This window comes from Perna viridis, chromosome 12, assembly GCF_037379345.1.
Source record: "Perna viridis isolate PV_CMFRI_1.1 ecotype Kerala chromosome 12, ASM3737934v1, whole genome shotgun sequence".
In the NCBI taxonomy this organism is placed as follows: Eukaryota; Metazoa; Mollusca; class Bivalvia; order Mytilida; family Mytilidae; genus Perna; species Perna viridis.
Genome location: NC_142456.1, coordinates 16,546,171 through 16,572,642, shown reverse-complemented (window position 1 = coordinate 16,572,642; position 26,472 = coordinate 16,546,171). Strand labels below are relative to the sequence as shown.

General features: G+C 34.1%; 1 protein-coding gene and 1 long non-coding RNA gene across 5 annotated transcripts in view; one reads left to right on the top strand and one right to left on the bottom strand.

Annotated features, from left to right (window-relative positions):
* Positions 1–26,472, top strand: part of LOC148601466 (uncharacterized) — a 56,611-nt gene that overhangs the window by 2,886 nt on the left and 27,253 nt on the right. The window contains exons 1-3 of one of the 4 annotated variants that reach the window (XR_015917340.1): positions 16,910–16,988; positions 17,087–17,185; positions 18,746–18,907. This is a non-coding gene — a long non-coding RNA (uncharacterized LOC148601466). Of the gene's footprint in view, positions 1–16,909; positions 16,989–17,086; positions 17,186–18,745; positions 18,908–25,659; positions 26,167–26,472 lie in introns of those variants that run through there. The other 3 variants (XR_015917341.1, XR_015917339.1, XR_015917342.1) reach the window with 3 other exon arrangements.
* On the bottom strand, positions 6,021–15,039 carry LOC148601467 (glyoxylate reductase/hydroxypyruvate reductase-like). The gene is made up of 4 exons (XM_088556551.1): positions 14,892–15,039; positions 13,789–14,129; positions 8,499–8,669; positions 6,021–8,066 (listed from the first exon to the last, which is right to left on the bottom strand). Exons 2-4 carry the CDS (start codon positions 13,988–13,990, stop codon positions 7,474–7,476), a joined length of 966 nt encoding a protein of 321 aa, XP_088412677.1. The 5' UTR covers positions 13,991–14,129; positions 14,892–15,039; the 3' UTR covers positions 6,021–7,473.

Below are 26,472 nucleotides of genomic sequence, written 5' to 3'. Positions count from 1 at the left end.
CATAAGAGTTTTGTGATGGCCATAACGTCAGACTGTCTATTAGGAATTCGCTGTTTTTGTATGATGCTCGTATTTGTGACGGTTAATGAAATACTATCCGTCCGTAATACAATTTAAAAGTTAAGATGAGGGCCCTCGTGAAGGTTAATCATATCATTCTGAGCGCATTTGATGTATATCTATCACCATGAGTAAAAACTTGGCATCTTGATTCATCGTCGTCTTCCATAGATATTTAACATATTCGGATACTTGTAGCTTGAGTGCAAGTGTAAACTACAACACAAGGCAATACAGTAAAAGGAGGACTGGTTAATTTTAGGAAAAGGAATTAGCGGACTGAAACATGCATTGTTTTATGTTGGGCAATTACTTGAGTAAATGTGAATGGATCACTTTCAAATAACTACAGATTATTCAAGTTCTTTTTTCGAAGCGAACTTTGGGTTATCGCGCTTTGTGTGGAGAGAGTAATTAACAGAGCCAAACAAAAGAAATATATCAAAGATATAAGAACATGAAATAAACAAATTCGCACGTACAAAGAAACAAAACTAAGATGAGCAATTAACTCGGACTAAAAACTTAGACATGAATGCTAAGTACCTTCCGATGTTAGCGGCAACGGAAATGATTGTTTGTACTTTTGATATTTTATTTGAATGAGATTTGTTAAACTGCACATGCATTTTTAACAAAAATTTGAATTGATTTTTTTAAACTCACAGCTAGTGGAACACATTTAACGAACCAAGTAGTTTGGTACGTGAGTCTTAAAACTTTCATTAACTTTAAAACGACCTGTAGCTTTGCAGAGAAAAAAAATTCTATATTTAGCTTTTACTTTTACTAATGTTCAAATGTCATAAATTTAAGGAGGTAGACCTATGGTAAGGGGCACACTCTTAGAAATCATTTGAATGTTGGTATTCAGCATTTACATCAATCTCATGTAATCATCAAAGTGACTTGGACTGATTTCATTCTGTTTCAGAGACAAGCTTGAAAGGCTTTGGTGAAATTGAATATGATACAAACATATCACTGATTTCAAGAGATTTGTCCCTTACTCTATGTCTATCTCCTTAAATGCGAAATAAAAACAATTATATCAGTTTCAGACTTGTATCTTATACGAAGAATAAACATGCGTGGATTCATCGGGGATCCGACCCTGCGTACTCCTTCTCTAAAAAATTGAAAAATAATTGCATGGTTTCTAGTTTTTTTACATATCGACCAGTTTCAATGCTAAAACATGGGAGGTAAAGTCTTTAATTAAGCTCATCAACATATAAGGTGATAATGTTGTGACTGGGTTATTTAAGAAATAATTCATGGAGGGGGTAGATTTGTACTCATTTTAACATGGGTATGCCATTTATATTCTACTGTTTAACACCGAGCGAGGTGTCAAATGAGAAGAATATAAATGCCACACCAATGTTAAAATGAGTACGAATCTAGTACCCCTAGAACGAATTATTTCTTTTCTAATATGACAAATATGGTATTTTTTGTGACAAAATAACGGCTTTTCCGTTTAACCTCCCCCGTATGGAAGTTAGATTAATTAAGAAATAAACCACATATCCAAGCTGACCATCTATTTAATAAGTATCAGTATCAGTATCAGTATAGTATTAGATAACATCATCGCGTAAACGTTTTTAAATGAGTGTTTTGTCTCGAAGCGATAGCGAAAAACAAGAGACAGTGCGCAGGTGCTAAAGGTGGGGTTGTACCGATATATACTGTTTGACGGTATGAAGACATCATATTAGAATTTATTATCAATATGGCGTTTGGACAGTCTCCTAGAATGACGGCCGAACCCGCATCCCTTATGCTCGAAAAGTTTGGTTAATAATATATTGAAGGAAAAAAAGTAAATGAAATACTTCACATGGCGCAGCTTGGTACGACCGCAGTTGTCGAAACATGAACAGTTTGGCAAGGTATGGACATTCATGCTTAGTACAGCTCAGATTTTGGATTGGGATTAAAGTTTCTGAGACTGAATGAAAGTGTTGAACTTGAAATAAATTTGCAAGTATACATTTCCCTAAGTTAACACGAAATCCATATTTCAAATAAGTTGACAATTAACCGTGCCAAAGAATCTCCAGAGTTTATTTTTGTTAGGCAACATTGGTCAAAACACTATGCTTATACTCTACCGGTGCACCTGTTCCATGCTCCATGTTTTAGTGGCGTCCGAGTTGCCCGTTTACTTCTGTTACTTTGTATGTATTATTTTGGTTATTTCATGTTCTTTGTTGTGTGTCTGTTTTCCTTGTCTGATCTTTGTCCCTGGATTACATTCTTTTGAGTTCTGCTAGAATATTGGTTCCAGTGATTACTCTTATCAAAGAACACCTACATTATTGTGTTGTAAGTAGACCTGTGTGCATGAGCTAACTGAGTGAAAATTCTTGCTTGCAACAAATTATATTTACTTGCAAGCATACAGTGTTATTAATCTTGCTTCATGTACATCTACATATGATGCATGAACTTCCTATTACGTTTCATTAAACGCCATTGAAAAGTTTAGGTAAGGTCAGTTTGCTACAAGATGCATGGACATACAAAGTGATTCCTGTATATTTGAAAATAATGACTGGAGAATCAGTGGTGAATCCTTGGATTTACAAAAGAGAAGAGAGCAAACTACGGCAAAGATTTTTTTTCTCAAGAAGAAATGTGAAACTATAATTCATCACATTCACTTTCCCTTGATGCGCCTATCATACTGGAATATGTCTGGAAATAAAAAAAAAAGTAAATATTAAATGTATGTCCTCGTAGAACATGTCTTAAACATAGTTGTTATGTAACTCGGGTGTTAGTAGAAATTTAAAAAAAAAACATTATTGAATATTTTACAAATATAAAATTATAATATGCTTACCTCCCTTTTACCACTAAGGACCAGATATGTTCATGTAGGTACTTAATCTCATTGATAAATTTTATAATATAATTAACCTATATTGTTATTACAGCTTTGAAGAAAAAAATCCAAATTCAGGGTTAGATTCAGCTTCAAAATTTCCCCGACCTGGACATAGGAAACTGCTTCATTGTTTCTTGTCCTTTTTTGTGGTCCCTAATTCCTAAACGGTTTAAGTCACAACCCCATCCTTTTTAGGGGATCCTAGTTTGGCATTTTGTGGTAGTATTTCAAAGAAATCCGTTCACTTTTACTCAAGTAATTGGACAGACTTGTTTTTTTTTTCACCTCTTTTTGGTCCTATATTCTTAAACAATTCATGTTACATGTATATCCCTAAAAATCAATCCTACACATCATTTTGTGGTATGACAACTTGTGATACATTATTAAAGAGATCCATTCCCTTATATAGTGAAAGTTATATTCCGGATATTAAAAAAATGTGTATTTTCCCCGTTTTTGCCCTGTAACTCCTGATTGGTTCAAGTCACAACCCAAAATCAATCAAGTCTTCATTATGGTATGGCACTTTTTGTACATTTTCAAGAGGATTCATTAACAGTTAAATTATTGTCCTAGTATCTGCAGGAAAATTTTACCCCCTTTTTCCTAAACGGCTTTAGTCATAAGCCCCAAAATCTATTACTGCCTTACTTTTACTTTATGACACTTCATACTTTAATTTCAAAGAGATCCATTCACAGTTAATCACGTTGTTGTCCGGACATCATGAAAATGCCGATTTCTGGTCCCCTTTTTTTGGTCCCTTAACTCCTGACAAGTTGAATTAAGTTATAACCCCCAAAATTAATCCCAGGCTTTTTACTGTGGCATGGCACCTTGTGGTTAAATTTCATAAAGATCTATACACTAATAATAAAGTTAATGTCCGGACATGTAGTCTGTACGAACGACGAAAACATTGTGAAACGATTATACGACCTACAAAAAATTGCGGTGGTATAAAAAAATAAATATCACAGGAGCCCATCCTTTGGATCTTCTTGATCCGCCATCGCTTACTATTCTTAATTTCATCAGTAAAGTAATTCAAGACAATGTAGATATATAGTTCAGTGAACGCAGATCTGACCGCGTTTGCTGCTGCTTTTTATCGTGAAAAATAAATTTCTTTCCTTGTACGAATGCCATTTTTTTGTTATGATTTATGTTACTCTTGGTGCAAGCAATGCCATTTTTCTGTAACGTTTCGAGAGATCGAGGATTTTACACTTATTTAATAAAAGATATATATTTTTAAAACTGTTATCAAAGTAAATACTCATTTAAAGATTATGATACTGAAACACAAATTTTCTCCCTTCTGACTCTTTTTTTTTATTTAACCACGTGTTATTTATTATATAAATTGTTTACATTTTTTCTTTCATTAATCATGATCTAGAAGTAACTTTGAAACGATGCTTTGAGATCGAAGATTTACATAAAAATATTTGCCGGCAGTTAAAATGTTTTTATTTATTTCTTTCTACATGTAAAGTTGTAGTATTACAAGAAAGATGAATTTAGTTGAACTGCTCGGTGCTAATATGATTGTCTGTACATGTGCATGTCTCCGGATGTATGTATTATACAATTAAGTCCATTGATAACATGGTCTTAATTCATTCATTTAAAAAAAAGCTTTCTTTTGAACCACCAAAGCAATCAAGAATTGGTGGTCGAATCGAGTGCGTGTGCCGATGAGAGGTAAGATCCTGAAACTGCAGCACAAAGTAGATTGTACTCCTACAAACATCCGGATATCTACATGTAGTAGGACGATAGCGACGACGTCCTGTGAAGTATCCGGGCCGGATCCAGATATTTTGAAAATGGGTGCTTGCCTCAGAAAAGGGGGATGGTATGACATTATTTGCCATTTTTTGTCAATTTTCCACATGAATATGACAAAATTTCAATAAAAAGGGGGTGCCAACTCCCTGCACCAACACTCTGGATCCGCCACCGAGTATGTTCGTTAGGAGTCCGAAATGTAAAAATGTCGGTCTATGATCTTAAGCGGTTGCAGAGACCCTCTGAAATGTTTTTTTTTATCCCTACTCCTACAACGTAAGAAGTTGGAATTCCGTTCCTCCATACCCCAACCTCTTACTTCCGAGCGCCCTATTGCATAACGCTCGTTCCCCGTTCTTTGAAATCGGAAGAATTAAAGTAAACTATTTACCATTCAAAACGTTTTATACAGTTTCTTTACCATAATACGGTAGAAGGTGACTAAACTTAGGAAAAACAAATGACCTACCTGATGAGAAAATCCAACAATCCTGGAAATCCATCGTAAATGCAGTTAAAATGAACTTTATATTTGGTTTTTAGCTTTTGAGTGCGTAATTCCGTTTCATAAAATTACGAATTTTAAAATTTGCGAAACGAACATATCAAATTAACCAACGAATTACCTTTACCAACAGTCAGTTCGTTTTGTCAAAAATATATATTATTCTGTAAAATTAGTGACCTAATTCAAAATTGCTGGTCATTTTGACAATTGTCTTCATTACAAATGTTTTCTAGGTATTTAACAAATATTTGGGATTTTTATCGCTCGATTTCCGGTAGGTTAAATTTCTTTTTTGAAAGTAAAAGACAAAATGTTTTAAAACAAATGTTAATTAGCTTAACATTTGTTTTAAAACATTTTGTCTTTTACTTTCAAAATTCACATTTGCGGTAACTTTCAACGTGACAGATGCTACAGGTTAGGATGGCACCAAGTCAGAAAATAGCTTGCCAGACAACCTCTAGCATTGCTGGAGTATTTTATCCCGAAGCCAACAATCACCTGAGTGGATTTTATAGCTTTTACAGCTCTGACCTGGAGCGTTCGAATGGAAATCCGCGTAGACATTTTAGGTACAGTAAATACATGCGAGTAGACGAGATTCCATCGTGAGCCAGACAGTGGTGTATAATATCTGAATTTTTTTTCAGCTCTTGAGATTTGATTCTGACGCATGATTGATCCTCTACTTGCTATTAATAAACAATAAATGAATTGGGGAATATGTCATCTTCGGAGAAATAAAAGAACCCTAGGTTTAAAGAGCTTATATCTTTATTAATATTATACTTTAAAATGCACAGAGATCAACTTGTTCTAGAAACACTGAGTGAAACGATACATCTGATACAATTCTTAAATGGAGTATATATACTTCCGCTTTTCGCATGTTCAAAGTGGACAAGGGTTGCACGGGGAAGGAGGGTTAAATAATGTATTTCTTCCGAATAAATATTGAATTACATGTAACTAAATGCAATTGTTTAACTATATTCAGTAAAAATACTAGTGTAATATTGAAGTTTGCAAATAAGCACTTGGAAATGAGTTAAATATGTAATAAATATGTAACACGTGAATAAAGTATTGGGCGATGGAGAATGGTGTAAATGGTAACTTTGTACCTTTCAAGGACTGTATCCATTAGAGTTTGTTAAAATTCAGCGTTAATAAATATACAAAATATTGACCGATCTTCTATTTAAATTTTCTACTATAATTCATCTAAAATGTAACTTTAGAACAAAACCCTCGGTATGACGAAAATGATAGATAATATACATTTACAATTTGAAAGTGGTTGCAACTTAAAACAACTTTCGTTTATAAAAGCATCTGATTTCAATATTTCAAAGATTGCCATTGCAAATTCCAAGACACATATGAAGGTAATGGTGGAAATATACAGAACAAAAGTGATTAAATTGTGAAAAGAGTTCTAATTTATATTACTAAAATTCTACATATATTCAAGCTTAGATCTAAATAAAATTGTGTAATTGAACATAATCATTCTTTTCTGTAAGATGCAATTACGAATTACTTTTATTGTGATTTTGTTTTTTGTTGGTTTTTTTTTAGTATGTCTTGCGCGCTTATAATGCATTTTTTTACATGTGATTCATAAAAAGTCAAACAATAATACATGTATCACTTAATTTTATAAGAAGAAATCAAAGCAACAGAAATACGATAGAACTACTTAAATTTAACCAATCGTTGTATCCGATACTCCGTTTAAAGTGGATAACCGGTATCAAATGTATTGGTAGGGATCCCCTTTTTCAGAAACATAAATTTGTGAAGTATTTTTTAAATATTTTTCTGTGACTTGGAATTGTGACCAAGTGCTACGGCTACTAGAAACCCCAGCACTGCTAACATACTGCCGTAAAAAAACTATCTTATGTTGATGCGTGTCCAGTCACGTTTTGGATGACCTAACGCATTCATAAAAAAAACAAGGAAATCGCAATGCAGAAGTGAAGGGTAATGAATCAAAGCATATTTTATCCTGATGAAACTGACAATAAATCATAACATACTAAATAATCAACAAATAGAATGAACAAAATTTCATGAATGAGCAAACTTTCAAATACTCCAATCATTCATACAACTAACAGGCTTCAACTGATAACAATCTGATATGTCATGGAATGAATAAAATCAAACTAACAATAACAACTAAATGGTTGGTGGTCAAAGGTCAAGCACTAACGGGACAGTTTTCCGGGACCATTCCAGTTTTTAGCACCGCCACAATCCCATTTGCAAGAGAAGCTGAAGCTTTGCTCCTTTTGTCCCAACGATTTGATTCCTGATAACGCACAAAAATGCAATTATTGAGCCCCATCAACTGTTCTCTGTAGGGAATTTTCCCTTGTTCCCTCAAGTCTACAGCAGCGACAGATATCTGTTGTTCTCGCAAAGCCTCGTACAAGTCATAATATTTGATCACGTGACCTCTAGCAGCGTCAACTAAGATGGCGGACTTTTTCATTTTGTTGAATGTGTCCTTGTTGAAAAGTTCTCCATTAGTGCCGTTGCTTCGGCAACAAATGCAAACAATATCAGAAACTTCCAATACCTTGTCGAAATCCATGAATTTAGCACCAATTTCTGTTTCTTCCGTTTTAGATGTAAAGTCGCTGTACACTACTTTGTTGACACCTTTGGCTCGTAACCGTCGACCGACAGCCAATGCAGTATCTCCAAGCCCAATCAGACCAAGGGTTCTATTTTTGAACATAGTAGAAAGTTTTTCATTTTTATTCCATGATTTACTTGAGATTTCATCCTCTGCAAATGAAAATAAAAATACATTTATCTATTATTTAACTAATTTTCTTTTTCTTTTCTTATAAATGATTGTTGTATCGAGTGCATATTCAGGTATTTCGAGTTATAAGAGCTATGCATGTGCTGTATTTAAAGTATTACATTTGACCAATTGTCAGATTGTTTCATAAGCAGAGCTGAAAGAACTTTATTTATTTTTATTCTTTCTATGTATTTTCGCATTTCTCTTTAAACAGCTGCCACTTGCACAAAATTAAAAATCATTACGTTAGCAAAAGCTACGAAATTTTAAAGCATATTTGTCAAGGCCTTAAAGGGTGTTTTTCAGGTTTTCAGTACGGTTGAGATACTTTATTGCTATCAATATAAGCTACGTTCCATACAAAACAAAAAGCACTTTGACAAATGCAATTTAAGAAGATAATGATGTACCCTGTAAAGAGGCAAGGAAAACATCCTGAATGACGGCAACTGTCAAGTCTGCAGCTATCTCTGTGGCAAATGACGTCATTGTGACTATTTTTACGTCACGTGAAATACACTCCTCCCTGTCAATGTGATCACAATTTTCAGAGAATGTTCCAATTACTTTGAGTGTGCAACCTACAAAATGAAAAACAAAATAACATTTTAGGCACATGCAGATGAATGGAGGAAATTTCAGCATTTTTTACAAATGTATGTCGACTATCTCGGATGCAACGGTCTGCAATTGTACGTGTTGGGAGGTAGACCTAGTGTAAAGGACACAAGTCTTAAAAAATCATTGGAACGTCTGTATTCGGCATTATACATCAATCTTACGTAAGCATCTAATTAACTTGAGATTGATTTTATTCTGATTCAAAAGAAATGTTGAGGGGCTTTGGTATAATTAAATATAAAATAAACATATCACTGATTTCAAGAGTTATGTCCCTTACACTAGGTCTACCTCTTAAAGCAACTCAACATGCGTCCAACAGCGTTAATTTTCTTCTAAACAAGGATTCTATTTTCTTCTTAGGTTGCGTCTATTGCTTCACTAACTGTCATTCTTGTATTTGGTTGCATAAATAACCCGATATTACTAGGTCAGCATGCTATTAGTCCTTGGCTGACTAAACACGGAATAAAAATATCCCCATTTAAAGAAATCTATACCTACATATTTTGTTCATTTCTCACACTAATATACCCTACATTTATAGGACAAGCATACTTTATTACTTTTATGAAAGTACAGATGTAGGCGTTTCATTTCCACACTTAATACAATCTGTCACAGTAAGCTAGACTACATAAAACTAAGTTAAATACTAAATCGATTTTTTATTTTTATATATTGATATATAGATTGCAATTCCAACGATAAATATTCTTATTCGTTTGGTTATGAGAAAGGTAAGGGGAGGCGTGAGTTAATAGGATTCATAACCGAGCAAATATGCAAGAACATTGGTGGGTAAAATTGCAAAAACTCAAGATTTCATACCTAAAAAAATTCCCATTTTTTCTTCGTTGGACCCAAGCCTGGATTCAAGTTCATTTGACCTATATATTTGCCTGCCGTATTGAAAACAAAAGACATTGTATCATAGTTTTGAAAGAAAATTGTGATTCATGAGACAATTGGATTTTTCAATAATCATTCAAAAGATACACAAGTTCTCTATTTGTTAGACCCCAAATCATAGCATTTCTTATTTACATGAACGCAAAGAACGTTCATATTCTTCAATTAAGATTTTTGATGAAAATCGAATTATTTTGTTTGGCCTTCATACAGAAGTTTGTGGGTGTCATTTTTCGTGACTTGCATATTTCTGTAAATTCGTGTGGTTCTAATTTTACATTTCATTCGACCATGAAAAAAAAGTATCTTTAAATTGGGGTCAATAACTTGGCAAAATAACACCAACTGAAATTTGAATCCCAAAGCAAAATACAAGTTTATCGATATCAAAGGAAAAAATGTTTTTTAATACATTTTTTATCTTAGACTTGATGAATAGGAAAGATCAAATAAATGGTTTTTTTCGTGAAAGGCAGTTTCATGAAAAATAATTCAGGTGTGACTTTTCACCTATAAACATTCTTCATATACACGTAAGAGTTAATCAATGGTGGTCATTGTTATAATAATGTTTTTATTTTCGAACATTTTTTCTAGTATTTTTTTTAATTTCGAAACAACGACATTTAAACAACAAAAACCAAAACGTGGAACGAAATTAAACAAAATGGATAACTTAGATTATATATCTACACGGAAGTTTTCAAATATAATCACGAAAAGGCCAACCTATACCTAGAATTCCATTATGAAGATGAAAACATAATTTTGCAATGACTGATCAAATTAAATGAACTAGATATTAACATTAAGGAAGTTCCAATAAAGGATTGACACTAAAAGTTAAATAAAAGCCGGATGTTTTTTTTTAAAGCACACACACATATATTAATAGAATAATGCATGCTAAATAAATCATATTTATCCTGCAATGAGGTTATTTGTTAAACGAATAAAGGTATACGGTTATTTTTATTTGCTGTATCCGTACATTAGCAGGTTATCGACTTTCTGGCTCCTCCCACTCACGTGATCGGCGGAACTACTTTTTTGCGATTGCGATTGCGTATCCGGTTAATCTGTTTTTTGCTGTTTTGTTTCATTTTCACCTGAATGAAAATTTTTTTGAAAAGATTTTATGTAAACCAAATAATGATTTGTTTGTATTTTTTCACCGTCATATATATGGCAAATCCCAAATCTCGCTCAGATTTGATTCATTATCAGTTTGCAGACAACTTCCCCTTGTCATTTCAGTCATGTCGGACTCGGAGCCAGAGTGTCCGTCACAATTTAACATAAACTGGTCCCCACTTAAAGAAATTGAAGCATTACAATATGATAAAACTCTTGAAGAGACAAATGACCAGGAAACTGTTATGGTTTTGGATTTATTATTGCCAAAACACAAATTTCACCCCTGAACTCTACTGCCATATACCAAACAGAAACAAGTCAGCTTCCACCTTCCTCGCGAAATTCAAAACTTTAATGTTCTTAAAATCAACTTTTATACATTAAAAATATTTGTATTTATTGTTCATTTCATTATTTGTCTCTTGGAATTAAATAAATTTTGATACATTGCTTATTTTCTTGCTTAGAACGGGGGAAATAGCTCGGCGGAGCCTCGCATTTCCTACCCGTTCCGTCGCCTCATCACATATCTCCAATAATTTTCGACAATGTACCTATATTGTATATTTAATAAACAGCATTTATTATTATCTACATATAATTTTCACGTGCAAAAAGTGCATTTCAAGATATAAGTCGGATCGATATTGTTTGGTCATTTCCCTAAATTTACACTAAAAAATCCAAGAAAAAGAGGGAGTTCCATTCCCGGAACCGTACCCTGAATCCCCCGTTCACCAGTTTTAAAATACTTTAGGCTGCACTTTAAAAAATATACCCTATAAACCTTCAGCGTTCATTTTATTAGTATAGTAAGCAGCCTAAACTGGTGAAATTTAGTGTTTTAATATATATACATAATGTATACAAATACACACTGGAAAATCTTCCAGCTATTTGCATAACAAATGATTTATCATTTTATAACATGCTAAGCACATCAAATGATTTACTAGTATTATTTTATGCGAGGTAAATCAAAAGCTCCTTAACTGACTTCAGGTTTGTTTTGTCAAAAGAAACAAGACAGAGTCCTGAAATACAAATGCATGTACGTTTACGCATCGATAACACCTTGAACCTCTCAGTACGGTACACTCTCTCCAAAAATACGATCTGATAAACAAAATACCAGTGTCAGTTTTAAGAAGCTTTTAACCAACAACAAAGTGTATCGTTACATAATGTGCCGACTGCTTATTTCATCAAAAAACAACCGGCATAATAATAATGATAAGACTTATTTTTGTCGCTTTTACTCATTAGGAGTTTTCATATAAAATTATAAAATGTGACCTAAAATTATTTAATTGAAAGGGGCTAGAGAAAAGGAGACCCGGTCTATTATTTGTCAACTTTTGACAAAGAAAACTTGAATGCACAATATAACCCCACCATCATGATGGATCCGCCAATGTTATGCCTTTTTCAATCTGTATCAAATCTTTAGATTCTAAAGTTGATGATAATCATAATCTTTCTTAAAAGTGTCATACAAAGCCCGTGGGTGCCTAGTATATAGATACATTTACGGACGTTGGATGTTAACTATTAAGGAATCGTTTCTGTATACGAGTGTTGTTTAGTTTGTTGTTAGGAAACCACTTTGGTTAATTTGGCTCATGTCGTGATGAAATTAGTTGTAAATACTGCATGGAACTAAATGGCAGTAATGTTTAAAGTTCGTATGTAAGTAGTCATATATGAATAAGTTCGGTTTATATATATATATAACTGGTAAATAAATTGGAATTCACATGTCATATAATTAAGTATAGGGTACTTTGAAACTATAGCCACGTCCATACCAACATTTACAATAAGCTACAGGTTTACTGAGGCACTTTCTCAGTAATTATTTTGCATCGTCGTATTTCAAAGTATGAATACAACAAAGTATTGTAACATAGCCACACAGACAAGAGTACAAGCGTGTCAATCCGTCTGCTTGACTATAATTACGTATTGCAATACCTTTAGACATTTTAAAGACAAGATGAGCAAGTCAGTAAATAAAATTAACTTTATTGTCATATTATATAGATTTACTACAGAAAACAAAACAAATGCACGGAGCCTCGCATGGTAGGATTTGGTTACGAGGATTTCCATGTAACTTTTGAGTAGGTGATACAAAAGATAAGCTATGTACATTATGTAACCGTGTCTGTAAAGCATTATTATAGTTTTAATATCCTTTTATGGTAAGATTTATTTAATCAGGTTAAGTAGCGGATATGATTTTATGAATGGGTTATGTCTATAAATATTAACAGCAATCAATGTTGAGTTATCCAAATTAAGATAAGTAAAAATATATAAGGTATCACCAGTCGAGTAGAGACACCAAAAATAATTCTTCACAAAGGTGCAGAAATGTATTAAAAGAAGTTCCTATCAAGAAATTTATAAAAGAGTGGCCCCAAGCTATCATTTGCTGATTTTGGCTAAATTTTACCGAAGTTCAACAACTGAATTAACGAACTTTTCTACAGAAAGAGACGTTTCCAACCCTGGGAGCACCTACCCTGAATCCACTACTTTTTGTGCAACTATTTTGAGTAAATAGCGACTGATTAAAATGTTTGGAACCAGGAAGATATGGTTAAATAATTGACATATATCAACGACTTTTGAACGACTGGGCTCTGGCCTAAATACAGTGCCGAGTGGTAATATTTTACAAATTAAACTATACTTAAATTCTTTTTTAATAAAACTGATAAAAAGGAAGTTTTCGTATCATAACTGTAGACTTGGTGTTATATCACAAATATTTACTTGATATTTTCGATCATTTTGGCATAAAACAAAAAAAAGTTCCTATTAAATCGACCTATAATACAATATGTAATTGTTAGGTAAAATTAATTTCATCATCAGGAAGGTGTGTGCAAATACAGCAATTTCATTGGTTGAAAGCGCCCTGACAATCAGCTGATCGAAAAATCAATAGCAAAACACGTTTAAGAAATATCCATCAAAATTTACTGAAAGAAAAAGAGAAAAATAAAATGTTTAAAAACCTACCAGCTACATCAAGGACGTCTCTGTCTATTTTATCAGTCGGCATACAAATTAAAGCATCCACACCACGAACATTATTCAGAAGTTCGCCCCTAGGAACCGGCTCATAACTGTCCCAAAATGAAACATTACATTCTTGAAGTAAAACATCTACCGCAGACTGCGGGATTTGTCTTGTAACATAAATCCGTGATCTCGACTTCATTTTTAATCTCTCTTTCCCTCAGCGTACGTGTAAACTTCTTCTAACTGGCAACGTGAGTACTGTTTTGGCAAGTATGTACACGGTATGTAAATAAATAGACTCCTGTAGTCCTGACGTCAGAAGGTCAACAACATATAGTCTGTTCCAAAAAAGAATATGAGGTAATTTTATTGTACTAGGTTAGTGATCCGATTGAAAACCCCACTGATGAGATAATTTTAAACTGGCGAACGTGATCATTTAGTAAACATTAAAATATTCAAATCAGAAATGTCAAAACAAATGTTTAATTAGGTCAATGCTTATCAAGTATTTTTTATTTGTAATTTTTGCGGCAAATTATGTCGTCATTTTACGCAAAGTATCAGTTCCTCATCGAAACAGAACGCCAAACACAAATTTTGTTCCACGTAATGAAGTATGTTATAAATGCAAGAAAATGCCTGAAGTATATGTAATGATTTTTTTTAAATAAAAAGGGGGTGATACCGAGATCTCCAATAAATCATCAAAGTTATGACTACAAACAATGCCACGAATGATTTTGAAGTACACAGTAAATGTACATAGCTTTTTTTACTTTTAATTTTCTGTAATCAGCGTGTATTTCCTAAATGCAGCATTCAAATACTAAAGACATTTATAGAAAATACGTCTTTTCATCGTATAGCTTTTACTATTCTTTACACAAGTCATTTTCTATACAATCGAATACAAATGGATTTTTATGTAATCACCGAACAATGCACTCAAAATATTGCTACAAATTCAGTTTGTACACTTTTCGATGTTACCTTCTATTAAATCTTTGAAAAAAATATTTTCAAATTTAATTTGCAATGCTTATTTTTAATATATATACACACTTCTTCAATTTGACAAAACACATGACATTTCTTACCTTAAATATACTAAATTAGGATCTTCAATAATTATTTCCCCGATGTGATTGCACAAGGGAAATCCTTTAATAAATGTATATAATAACTCTGGTTTATTTAATGTAACAAATAGCCATAAGTTCACACACTGACACGGTCAATAGGATCTGTATTGCATCAGCGCTCACACACTAACATCATGACGTTGCATCACCTTACGGGGGTGTGCCATGTCCACGCCTCTCATTGGCCGAGAGAGCTGTGGAACAAATTAAAGTCTGTTCTACAATTGTATATGGTCTACCTGCCTAGTAGTGACCTACTGACACTGGAGACACTGGATAGCGCATCTAGGCACTACGTACACACGTGGACATTTCGAATTGTTTGTAATGCAAATATCAAATTGTAACTGTTCATAGGATCAATAGGGGTTATTTTGGCCCTCTAACGCCAGTTAGCGCTCCCAACCCTTCTCTGGGCTTTCTGGATACGCCAAGGTTGTGCGTATTTCTCGTCAGTCCTTTTGTTTTATTACAAACAGCGAAAAGAGTATCAATTAAGAGAAACCAAGGACGAAAATGTTGGGATGATATCATTTTTTTTCTTTCTGCCGAAAAAAAAACGATCCGGGAGCCAGTTGAAACTTTTAATAACAAGGCAAAATAATCGATAAAATCCCGACCCGTAGTAGATTATATCTTGTTATATCTTGGCAAATAGAAGATATATTAATCATACTATACATTAAGTCCACCCCATCATGCAATGACATTTTTTTTTTGAAAAGGAAATCGTAAATCAATCAAATAACATTTACTACTTAATTCAAAGTTTATTGTATCCACTTATTTATCAAAGTACTCCGCTTTGCTTCCAATTATATAGTGTGTGTGATATAATTAGAAAAATACAATAGTTGACAGTAGAAATGATACGATGTAATGAACAAAAATGTAACTATTTGGTCATAGTGACATCTTTATTTTCATACACGTTTTTTAGAACTTCGTTTCTCCCATCTTAAGCCAGTGAACAATAATGCTCGAGAGAGGTTTTCCGCCATTTTACATTTTCAAAGTTTTCTACAGGAGATACCGATTTTCATTCAGTCTATTTCCCTCGTACACTCTCTGATTTAATTAAGGTTTAACATGCTCTCTAATGCTTGCATGTAAAAAAGTTTTAATTTTTATGTCTCGTCCTAATAACTGAAGGAGAACCTTTATTTATATATAAACATTACAATGTTCCATTGTGTAATGAAACCTGTGTTTAAATTTCCCTAAGCCCTATTACGTGGGTATTTAAACCTAAAAATGTCTTGTTCTTATGACGTTATGTTCGAAGTCATACTAGGAAATCATAGACACATCTTATATGCACGTCTGAAGTGTAAGCGTAAACTGTAAAAAATCTAGATTATGTGTACAACTTAAAGAAGTCCTTGTAAGAGTCAGGTGTAATGTATCTGGGTTGTCTTACAATATATGACAGTAGCGGATCAGGCAGGTAGGGGGTTGAACCTTAATTCCTTTTGTTTGAAAATTCTCATATTTTCTTGAAAAGATTGGGCGAAAGCTTAGAACCTATTCGGCCAGGACTTCGGTCCAGGTATTAGCTACTAGCCATACACTGTCACGATTTGTATATGCATAAAATACTGAATATTGCGATCGGGAACCAATCTACTTAGAATTCTTCTACATGAACCCCCTTTCAAAATATTGTACAATACATACAGTATGGTTTCTACCTTATGTATGAAGTAACTTCCATTTGATTTTGTGACAATTAATAAAATGCATAAAAACATTTGTCAGGGCGGCAGATATTTTCAACAGCCAAAAGACGCTTAAGTGTAGCTTAAATAAAGAGGTTTCTTTGATTACAAGTCATCAAGGTCACTAATTTTAACGAATTTAATATATTTTTGACAAAACGAACTTAAATCTGGTAACGGCAATTCGTTCGTTAATTTAATATTTTCGTTTCGCAAATTAAAATCCGTAATTTTATTTACCGGATGTACCTAATCAAAATGCTGAAAACCAAATGTGATGTTAACTGCTTTTACAATGACTTTTCCATGATTGCTGGATTTTCTCATCACGAAGGTCATTTGTTTTTCTTCAGTTTAGTCACCTTCTCTTGTGTTAGGGTAAAGAAACTATAAATGTTTTAAATGATAAATACCTTTTTTATAATTCTACAGATATCAAAGAACGCCGGAACGAGCGGTTGTAATATGGTGTTCGGAAGTAAGAGGTTTGGGATATGGAGGAACGGAATCCCAACCGCATACATTGTAGGAGTAAGTACTGACTGATGGTATGCTATGTAGGAGACATTTCTAAAATCATTCGATAATTAAATGCATGCATGACCAAGAATTTCACAATTGCACCGGATCCAAGTTGAAAAAAAATAATGTCTGCCGACGACCCTTTTAGAAATTATCATTCATCCATTCCTTAAGTAGGTTTGCATTTACAATCACAATATTTTCTCGACATTTAATCAAAGAATATTCAGGGTACGCGTATAGAAACAAAACATTTTAATGCATTGTTGTTTTGAATTTTCATCGGAGGCTATATATGTTGACCACCGGTAGTCGAAACCCCCTTTTTGTTGGAAAATTTTAATTCTTCTTGCAAAAATTAAGAAAAATGGGTAAATAATAGCCTGGAACACCTCTTTTTTAACCCCACTTTCCACAATTTCTGAATCAGCGCCTGTAATGCATATCCAATAATTTATTATTTTGAATGACAGCCATAGCGAATAACGGATAGGGGGCGAATGTTGGATTTCCTTTTTTGTTGGAAAATTTTGTTTATTTTGTGAATAAATTTGGGCAAAATTGAGCAACTGTAAGTAAAATCTTGGTCACGCCTCAGTTTGCCTATACACCTGACCAGTTAAGTGTCTTTTCGAAGTCAAAACTGATTTTACAACAATTTGTTTATTTTACTTCATGTAAGAAAAACAAGTTTGTGAGTACAAGCAATTAAAACTCTTTGCATACTTTCAAAGTTCCCGCTGTGGTAATAATCTTTAGATGAATACATTTCCATATTGATTATGTCAGAATCAAGAAAAAAGAAATGCGTAAATAAGTGCATTTGGCTCTCTATTTATTGATGTTTCACAGTCTAGTGTAGATTATATAATAATCTTTTCCTGTCTGGTTTCTGGTTCCAAAGTTCGGTTGTCGTCCTTGGCAGATAATAACAAGAATCGGAGTTCAGGTCAATGTCATGTTTACTTTGTGTACTGTTGATTGTTGTATTACATTTATTTATTGCATCTATTATTATCACTCAAACTGATTGAGCGTTAACTTAGTGCACAATATTTACATTTGCGACATGCCATGATAATATGTACATTTAATAGGAGCGTAAGTCCAGGAGAGAGTGCGGAGATTTTGAATAGGGTTAAAAATTGGTTTACTGGGGATATTAATTTCTCATTTTTGACGTGTATTTTACACTTAGGCAGCTAAGTCTCCCAACCCCCAAACCGCCAATTTTCATATCATTACTTATAAATAGGTGAGCTTATTTGTAACGCACAAAATTAGTTCGTAATTTTGTTAATCAATAACTCCATACTCCCAAGTCAGGGTTCCTCCAAAGGCAGGGACCCTGATTTGGGAGGATGCAATATCTCGTAATCAAGAATTACGAAGTCGTGTAATTATTGTTCAAAACAAGTATGTCGTACGTCAATAATACGTATCGTTGTTTTAAAATGGATCATTTTGAAACATTGTGTAGTACTTTCGGTACATATGCATGTAAGTGTAGGAGGGCTTCATGTTTAAAGCAAAGACCGATAATGAACATTAGATAGAACTCATTTACAGTTTCACGGAATCCATCATAAATGCACCAATAGTAAAGTCCTTTGAAGCCACAGAGATATCAACACGCCGAGAAAATACACACGACCAGACATGAAGTTAAGCCAGAAAAGACGTAGAGGTGGCAAAAGTCTCCAAAGGGCACCTACAGTCATTACAGATCCTGTAAGAAATCCTGTTAGAAATTTTTAAAATGTCGTATAAAAGATCTACGTTACATTGCATCGAAAGTCAACGATAAACTCTGACATATTGTATTGTCGTTTACCGGTTGGGTAATGACCTAATCGGAAAATTTACTTCCTGAACTTAAGATAAAAGTGTATGAATGTTGGATTATTTAATCTTACACAATGAATTGAGGGTAAGAGATGCAGGTGCATTTCGGAGGGTTCTACCGACTGAGTGGCGGAACGACGGGTTGGGTGCATGCGGTTGACACTCCTCCTTTGTATTGGAAAATTTGTAATTTTCATGACTATATGTAAATTGACAAAAAATGGTAAATAATGTCCTAGCACCCCCTTTTTCTGAGAACCCCGGCTGGCACCCCTCCTTTTCAAAGTGTCTGGATCCGCCCCTGCAACTGCAAATTCGAAAATTTAAGACAAATAAACAGGTCTCAATGGCAGGGAGGTTCCGATCGTTGGAGGCAACGCTTTGGCCATAAATTTTCCTGATTTTAATAGTGCAAAACTAAGCAAATGATAGCCTAGAGTCCCTTTTGAAATAATTGTATGGACAGTACTCTCTCTTTTTAACAACATGTGGATCCGGCCCTAAAATGGTAAAGTCGTAATTTTTTTATGCATTTCGGAAATGTGTATCGGTATACTGTAAGCGTTAATGTTTATTGTATTGTTCGTATACATAATTGCAGAATGAATGCCTTTAATGATTATGGACAAAAATATAAAGATAGCCGTTTGCAGTCAGCTTATCAAGCAAATATTGCAACGATTGCATGCATCGTATGCATTGTAGAGGAGCTTCAAACGGAAGACTTTTTTAGTAGAGAAACCAACCCGTATATGTACGCAGACTTACAAGCTTTCGTAAAGGAATTTGCATGTATTTACCGAAATGCACCAAAAGTTTTGGGTCACTCGTAAATTAACCTATTGTTTCTGTGCAAAATCACTCGTGATTTTTTACTAATAGTAAGAAAAATATCGAAACTTTTACCGGTTTATTTTGAAAGAAAGATTTTCTGGCTGAAATGGGTGAATATTGGTAAGTCAATTATCAAAGAAATTGTTACACTTCCTATCACTATGATGCTTATAATTTTATCCTGATCTAGACTCTCTGGCGCTTCTGAAAACGATACCGTAGAACTTTATCAAACAACGAAGTTCAATAACGACAATTTTTGTAATAAAAGTGGTAAACAAAAATCATCAAAATTAGTTTTTTTAGAAGTGTGGTTTTACATAGAAAGGAATAAAAGGAGTAAAATAAAAGAAATGACAATACAGTTCTAGGGCATATCTTAACTATACGCATTCACGATTTTATTGCTGTTTTGTTTTCTTGTAATAACGATTTTGTTCGTCGCGATGTTAACTCAGTGTTTGATGCAAGATCAAATACGACATATTATGCTTTTTGTATCATGTCATCACCAAGGTGTGATTTATACAAAACAAAAAAAGGCTTAAAATACACTGTAAACAAATTACTTCAAGGGTTTTTATTCATGATTTTCATTTATGTTTACAAATAACACCCTTTTAACTTGTATTCCATAATGTAAGAATTCGATCATTCGCGGCGATTTATTTCCGTGTTTATTGTTCTTTGTTATTTTGTTTTTAGTATTTTTTTCTCGCGGAATAAGCGAAAATAACTCGGGCAATTTAGCCTCCTGTGGCGGAGCGCAAAGGTTCCTACTCCTATCGGATATCACAGCAGGGTTCTTTAACGTGCGAGGAACGTGGCATCTTTCCCTACACGGTGCACCACTATGGTTTGCTGTCAGGTTTTCCGTATTATATCCTGACAACCCCAGCATGTAACACGCCCGGGGTACCCCATTCCACCACCTGGGGCACACATCCCAGTTGCTCTGTGGTCAGAGCGCCTAGTCCCTGGCTAGGTTTCTGAGCACTATTTAGTCGTCTTTTACGACAAGCTTAGCGCTGCTGCAGGCCTATTCTTTGACATCCGGTCCTGCACGGGGGAGGGGGGGCAAAAAAAAAAGAGAACGAAACGAAAATAAAATGAAAATAAGAGAAGAAAACGCTGTGTTTCCAGTATTACCGCATTAAAACTAACACCAGCGCCTGCACAAAGAACAGCGCCTTAGGAAACTCGGCCAGCTAGGCTAAATAAAATACAGCTTTGCGATGGTCGGGTCATTCCTCCTCGTGAAATTAATCTAGAGCTGTTACTTAGTACACCATGTATGGTAGTACGCAGTGGCGTAGCACCATCAAAGCAGTGTGAGCATGTGCTTACAAATTGTTGTGACATTTTTTTTACCTTGACGTGACAAATATGCGTCTGGGGTAAACACGCTTTAATCGACGATTCGTAATTAAAAACATTATCCTCTTATTGTTGCATGTAAATGTTCATCAGAACATACTTTGAGCAAAGGACAAAGTAAATTGTCATAATAGTTTTTAAAACAGCAAAAACAAATGCTTCAACAGATTAAAAAAAACAAGGGTTTATAGAACCTTAAGTTTTGTCGAAGCAAGATATGCCTGTTCGTCCTGCTACCCTATATGAAATATCGCAGTCGCTGGTCGGCTCATTCCTCCTCGTACAATTAACTTAGGGTTCTGAGACGTTTGTATAATATTGATTTGTTGTGACATGTATCGTTCATTCGATCTCTATGCTACATAACAACACCTATATGAGCTGTCCCGTACTACCATGCATACATTGTGTACTGAGTTACAACTCTAGATTAACAACCCCACCGGGATGAAAACGTCAGCCCAATTTTAAGACCACCCATTAATCTTCAATGATCATGACCGCTGGCCCCAAAACAACATTATGCACAGGTACAGCGAAAGAGTTGCCCCTATATACTCAAGTAACATAAAAATAAACTAAAGGTGAAAACGAAACAAAACATACAGAGGCCGGAAATTCCTGGCTTGGGACAGGCGCAAAATATGCGGTGGGGTTAAAGCGTGATCACACCCCTCCACCTTTAAAATCTGGCCACTGTGGGAAAATATATTACACAATTAATGCATTTAACGAATGTTGCCCCTTTACCACATAGACTTGCAGGGAACCAATGAAAGACATTCTTTAAGTTGTGTTGCCATTTAGGAGGGGTTCATTTGAACAAATATACTTTATTATGTTAATAACTGTAGACTTCTCCTCAGCCCACCAGCCCACACTACTAATATTGTGAAACAGACTATACCTTAAAAAAAATACAGCTGCTTTAAAATATGGTTGGACTTTGATCTTTCTATAATTTTACGTAGCATAATAGAAAAATTAAGGTATTCAAAAAAGATACATGTATTTGTATCAAAATTTACCGTATTAACTATTGATTTTTAAAGTAAATAAAAAATCTTATAAACTTGGCGTAATGCACGTAAAAAATATGTAGGTCAAATAAAATCAGAAAAGCTGTAATGCATATATACTACAGTAAAACCTGGTTAAATGATAAAATAGATGATCCTTGAGCATATTCCACGTTTGTAAACCAAACACCTGTCCAAAGCGTGAGAAACCTGTTCTGTCGGGGCAAAGTTCTATTTTAGAAAAGGTAACAAGAAAGTATTTCCTGTTATCGCTTCATTTTCGTTTGGGAATTTGGTTCCCTCGGTCAAGAACTGTCCTATGTTATCTGTTCCGACGATTTGTTCAAATTTCTGTATTGTCTCTGGGCTTTTTTTCCTATGTAAAAAGGCCCTATTTTAATATACCTTCCAATCAAGTCGTGGGTATATAGTGATATACAGGGGTGTCCGTACGTTTTTCCGTTACACGATCATCCATCTCTTATCCGTTACTCATTCCATACCACTGAGTGGTTTCACAAATTTTTATTACATGTTCCCAACATGCATCTCCTATTTTAGAATTTGATCAAATCAATTTCGGGGTTTCACATACATAACAAAGCATGGACTTCGTCATTTGTTATTATGGGGACATGGAGAGACCCATCTCAGGGGCGGATCCAGACACTTTTTAAAAAGGAGGGGTGCCAACAGTGGTTCCTCAGAAAAAGTTGGTGCTAGGGCATTATTTACCTTTTTTTTTTGTCAATTTTACACATGAAAATGATAAATATCCAAAACATAACTTTTAATTGTGTAAGATACCTCAAGGACATTCAAGTGAAGTTTGGTTCCAGTTGGTCAAATAGTGTCAGAGAAGATTTTTGAAAGAAATAACATTAAAAATAGCCAAAAAAAAAAAAAAAAAAAAAAAAATTGAAAAAGGGCAATAACTCCTAAATGGCTTAGGTCTCACTAACCACTTCTAACGTTTCCATTACTTTACATGTTAAAAAAGTAATTTTCAAAGTCTCACTGCGAATTCCCAGGACAAATGACATCTTAAAGTTGCATACCGTTGCGAAGCTTGGAAAATAAGGCTTCCAAAATCATTATGCTAATGGTACGATGATTGTAGAAATTCTTCACAAAATTTACTTGAATAAATAATACTGAAAATCCATATTTTACCTGTTCTGCTAACTGACAGCATGGAGGCAAATTACTCACACATGTAAACAATATTCATACACTTTTGTAGTTAATTACACATATGATTTTAAAGTACACATTCTCAGCTTTATTTTGACTACTTTTAATCATAATACACACAAATAATGCACTTACAATGCATATATTTAGGTTCAGTGTGTTTTTTGTACTACAAAAGGGGGGGGGTCATTTGATCCAGAAGTGGTTAGTGAGACCTTAACAGATTAAACGAAAATTTGAACACAGATAGATCTCATCATGCTGAACACTTTTACCCGGTCAGAATTTGCATGGCTAAACCTAACGCTTTTGGAGAAACATGCACATGTGAAAAACTAGTCTGACCCCTGTTCTATTTTTAGTAACAGTGGCCGTGTTTTTTTTACGGATCAAAAATCTAAACATAACCTTTGTGCAAGTTACCGCAAGAAGCATTCATACTAAGTTTGATTCTAATTGGTCAAGTATGGTCAGAGGAGAAGATTTTTGAAAGCAATAACATTAAAAATAGCAAAAAAACGTTAAAAGGGGCAATAACTCCTAAATGGCTCAACAGATTAAAATGAAAATTTGAAAACAGGTAGATCTCATCATGTTGAACACTTTTACCCAGTCAGAATTTGGCTTAATCTAACGGTTTTGGAGATATATGCGAAAAACTAGTCTGACCCTTACGTTCTATTTTTAGTAACGGCGGCCATATATTTTGACGGATAAAAATCTAAACACAACTTTTGTACCCTAAGGAAAATCCGTGCAAAGTTTCATGTAATTCTTCTAAGTAGTTTCAGAGAAGATTTTTGAAAAATTGTTAACGGACGACGACGACGACGGACACCAAGTAATGGCCTTCGGCCAGATGGATGCCAACCCCTTGCACCCTTCTGAATCCGCCACTGCATCTCTTGTCTATTACTCCTATACCACTGAATGAAATTGAATGAAACTTCCACAGAATTTTTATTACATATTTTTATTGTGCACCTCCTAATTTAGCATTTGATTCGAATCAATTTGGAGGTTTCACTATAACAACATATGGACTTTGGCATTTGTTAATATGGGAACAGAGACCTATCTTTTATCCTGTGCTCCTACTATATCACGGAATGTGAATGAAACTTTAGAGAATCTTTAATATACGTTCCAATTGTGCACCCCCAATTTTAGATTTTGATCCAAATCATTTTGGGGGTTTCACTTAGCGAAACATGGACTCGTCATTTGTTGATATGGGGACAAGGAGTGACCTATCTCTTATACGTTACTCCACTTATTATATCATTGAAAGGATTTGAAAGAATTTTTCACAGAATCGTTATTACATATTCCCATTGTGCATCTCCTATTTTAGACTTTCATCCAAATTAACATGGAGGTTAAAACGTGCTCGTTACCAAATGGAGGAGTGGGGTATCATGTCAGTAAGCATTGCTCAGTTTTTTCTGTAGTCTAATAAGTTGTCAGTTATTAAATCAAAGGCCTCTTCTTTATTTTGATCAAATAGTGCTTAGAGTGTTCATTGCTTATACAGATCTGACTCACAAGTAGTTGACATGTATTGCATTTCCGAAATGTAAACTCTTTTGCTGATGTCATCGATCTCAATAAGGATCCATATGGTCCTTGGTATGCTTACACGCTGAATGGAATTTTTCAGCATATGATAAAAATTGCATCCAAAACATTTCCATTTTAGATTCTTTTTAATTTCGCACAATTTACACGACGCAACGCCTTGCACATTTTTGGACTGATTTTGATAGCGACGAGGGTGTCCACGGAAAAACAACGGTAGCGGGTGGAATATAACAATTTTTTTTTTAAAAATCATCCATTCCATCTCAAAGTTGAATGTTGGTTTTATAAACTGACACGGTTAAAGAGAAATAAATTACATAGAAAGCATGGGAAGTAATTAAATAAGGGAGGTACCTCTTTCATTTTGAACAAAATTTGGTTGCTTTCTTAAGGAACTTTAAAATCATATTCTGACCCATCAATTGTCGATAGAAAATCTTTGTATTATTTTGACATACATATGACATAAACATTAAATTGGAAGAAAAAAATCAGTGGAATAAAATCGAGTACGTCCCATCCATATCATAGGAACTGCCTGGTTTCTACACGGAAAGCCTCTTAATTAGCTGTTCTAGTTAAGTAAATAATGGAGAATATTTGGAAACTGAAAGAACTTTTTTTAAATGACAGGGTAGGAAACCTACGTCATCGACGTTTTGTACACCCAAGATTTCAATGCCACAGCTGGTGGACCAAAGGTCCCTGACGATATTTACCAACACAGTAGACAGACTTGTTTGACTCCCAATGATCATGATCAGAATCTGGTTTTATTAATCATATTTATAAAAATTAGTAATACGACAAATTTCAAAATACCTAAATACTGAGGCTTCCTTCTTTGTATTGCTCAAAATAGAACCTCTCGGTGATGGATTTAGCTTCCTATTTCGACAAGTTTGGTTTTTAGTACTTCTTGTATACAATTAATTTTTGGATTTAGATCTTCCTATATGTTTGATTCTAATGCTAATAGGTTCCATGAATGCATCATGTATAAATTTGCAACAGATATGATTGTTTTTTTTTGTTTGTTTATGAAAATGTTAATATCATCGACAGCTTGTTGATAATAAAAGTTAAATGCTCCTGGTTAATAGTTACACAATGAAATTAAATAAAGGCCAAGAATAGCAAGTTTAGTCCTATTTTATCTTCGGTAGATATTGTTGTACAATATTACAAAATGAAATACAACAGAATAATTTGTCAATAAAGGAATTCAAAAGCCTGCGTATGCTTTTTAAAACCTGGGTTCCATCAACTTGTCCGCTATGTCATCCATACAGCACCGAGCCTAAGCCAAATAAAACATCTGACATTTTCTCATAACAGGTCAACCTTAATTATAGCAATAAAGCATCAATTTGACCATGGACCTTTAAGGCTGATGGACGGTCTTTACTTGTGAGTTAACCATGAAATTTAAATCATTTAATTCGC

Coding starts and splice junctions, on each gene's coding strand:
- LOC148601467 (XM_088556551.1), bottom strand. CDS start 13,990: ATGAAGTCGAGATCACGGATTTATGTTACAAGACAAATCCCGCAGTCT. Junction 8,670..13,788: donor AGACGTCCTTGATGTAGCTG/GTAGGTTTTTAA, acceptor TTCATTTTGTAG/GTTGCACACTCAAAGTAATT. Junction 8,067..8,498: donor TTTCCTTGCCTCTTTACAGG/GTACATCATTAT, acceptor TTTCATTTGCAG/AGGATGAAATCTCAAGTAAA.